The sequence below is a fragment of the Aplysia californica genome, unplaced genomic scaffold (genome assembly GCF_000002075.1).
Source record: "Aplysia californica isolate F4 #8 unplaced genomic scaffold, AplCal3.0 scaffold00573, whole genome shotgun sequence".
Taxonomy (NCBI): Eukaryota; Metazoa; Mollusca; class Gastropoda; order Aplysiida; family Aplysiidae; genus Aplysia; species Aplysia californica.
Window position 1 is genome coordinate 348847 of NW_004797843.1, and position 1208 is coordinate 350054.

Consider the following 1208-nt stretch of genomic DNA (forward strand, 5'->3'; position numbering starts at 1 on the left):
CTATTACCTTACCTTACCTTACCTTACCTTACCTTACCTTACCTTACCTTACCTTACCTTACCTTACCTTACCTTACCTTACCTTACCTTACCTTACCTAATTTAATCTCATCTCATCATATCTCATCTTATTTTATTCCAGAATCGTCCGGAACAAGGCCAACGACCGCGCCAAGTCCAGCAGTCCGCACGGACAGGACGGAAGTCCTAACTGCCTGGGCAGCGACACACCTGGACTAGGACCCCACAGCGCCTCGCCAGGTAGCGACGGCTCCCAGAGAGGAGGGGGGTCATCCACCAACGCCCCTGGGGGCGGGGCAGGAACGCCCGGAGCTCCTGCTGGAGGCTTCAACATCAGCAACATCATGAGTCCTGGTGGTAACAACAACAACAATAACAACAACAGTACGAGTAACAACAACAATAATAACAACAAGAGGAAAAGCGATATGGATTCGGGTGAGTTTGGGAGTGCTGTTGAGGTGTGTATGTGTGTGTGTGTGTGTGTGTGTGTGTGTGTGTGTGTGTGTGTGTGTGTGTGTGTGTGTGTGAGCTCGCTTAATTAAGAATTCAACTCAAGAACTGTTACTTACTTACGAGGAAATACAACCATTATGACGTGCAACTGTCACACTCAGACAGACAGTGTCATTCAAATCGCCCCCAAAGGTTGGCGCATTGTCTTAAACCTTGCTCTGAGACGGTTACGTGGGGCGGAACATAAAACACTCTTTTTAAAAAAGAAATGAAGACTGCGAAACTGACGTGTAGTCAACTCAAAAGACGAGAATAAGCTCGGAGAGGAATTCGGTCGGACATTGTTTTACTGAATGAAATGTGACCCTGTTCCAGATTCTGGACTGTGAACGTGCGGAGGTTTTTGTGGGTTGGCGAGTGGGGGGGGGGGGGGGGGAGGTGGGGTGGTGGAGAAGGGAGAGAGAAAGAGTGAAGGGGAGAGAGGATGGGGAGGTGGATGAGAATGGTAGAAGGGGATGAAGAGGTGGAGATAGAAGGAGGGAGGTAGAGACAGAAGTAGAGAAGAGCGGGAGAGGATGGAGAAAAGGGTGGGGCTGGGAAACTGGGGTAGGTTTTTCGTGTCGATGACAGCATCAAATTATCCTATTTCAGTAACGGGCCCTAGGGTCCATGTCCTTTTACTGATGCTTCCTGATACTTCCCGTCCGCTGACTCTCTAACTCTCTCTCTCT

The 1208-nt window shown here is 49.4% G+C and overlaps 1 protein-coding gene across 1 annotated transcript; it reads left to right on the forward strand.

Moving 5' to 3' along the window:
* Positions 1-139: 139 nt before the first annotated feature.
* Positions 140-740, forward strand: LOC106012938 (paired box protein Pax-1; the record flags this gene model as incomplete). The annotated part of the gene is given in 1 exon segment (XM_013087320.1): positions 140-740. A coding segment is annotated over 1 exon segment (427 nt), but the record flags the coding sequence as incomplete, so codon positions are not given.
* Between the last annotated feature and the right edge of the window lie 468 nt (positions 741-1208).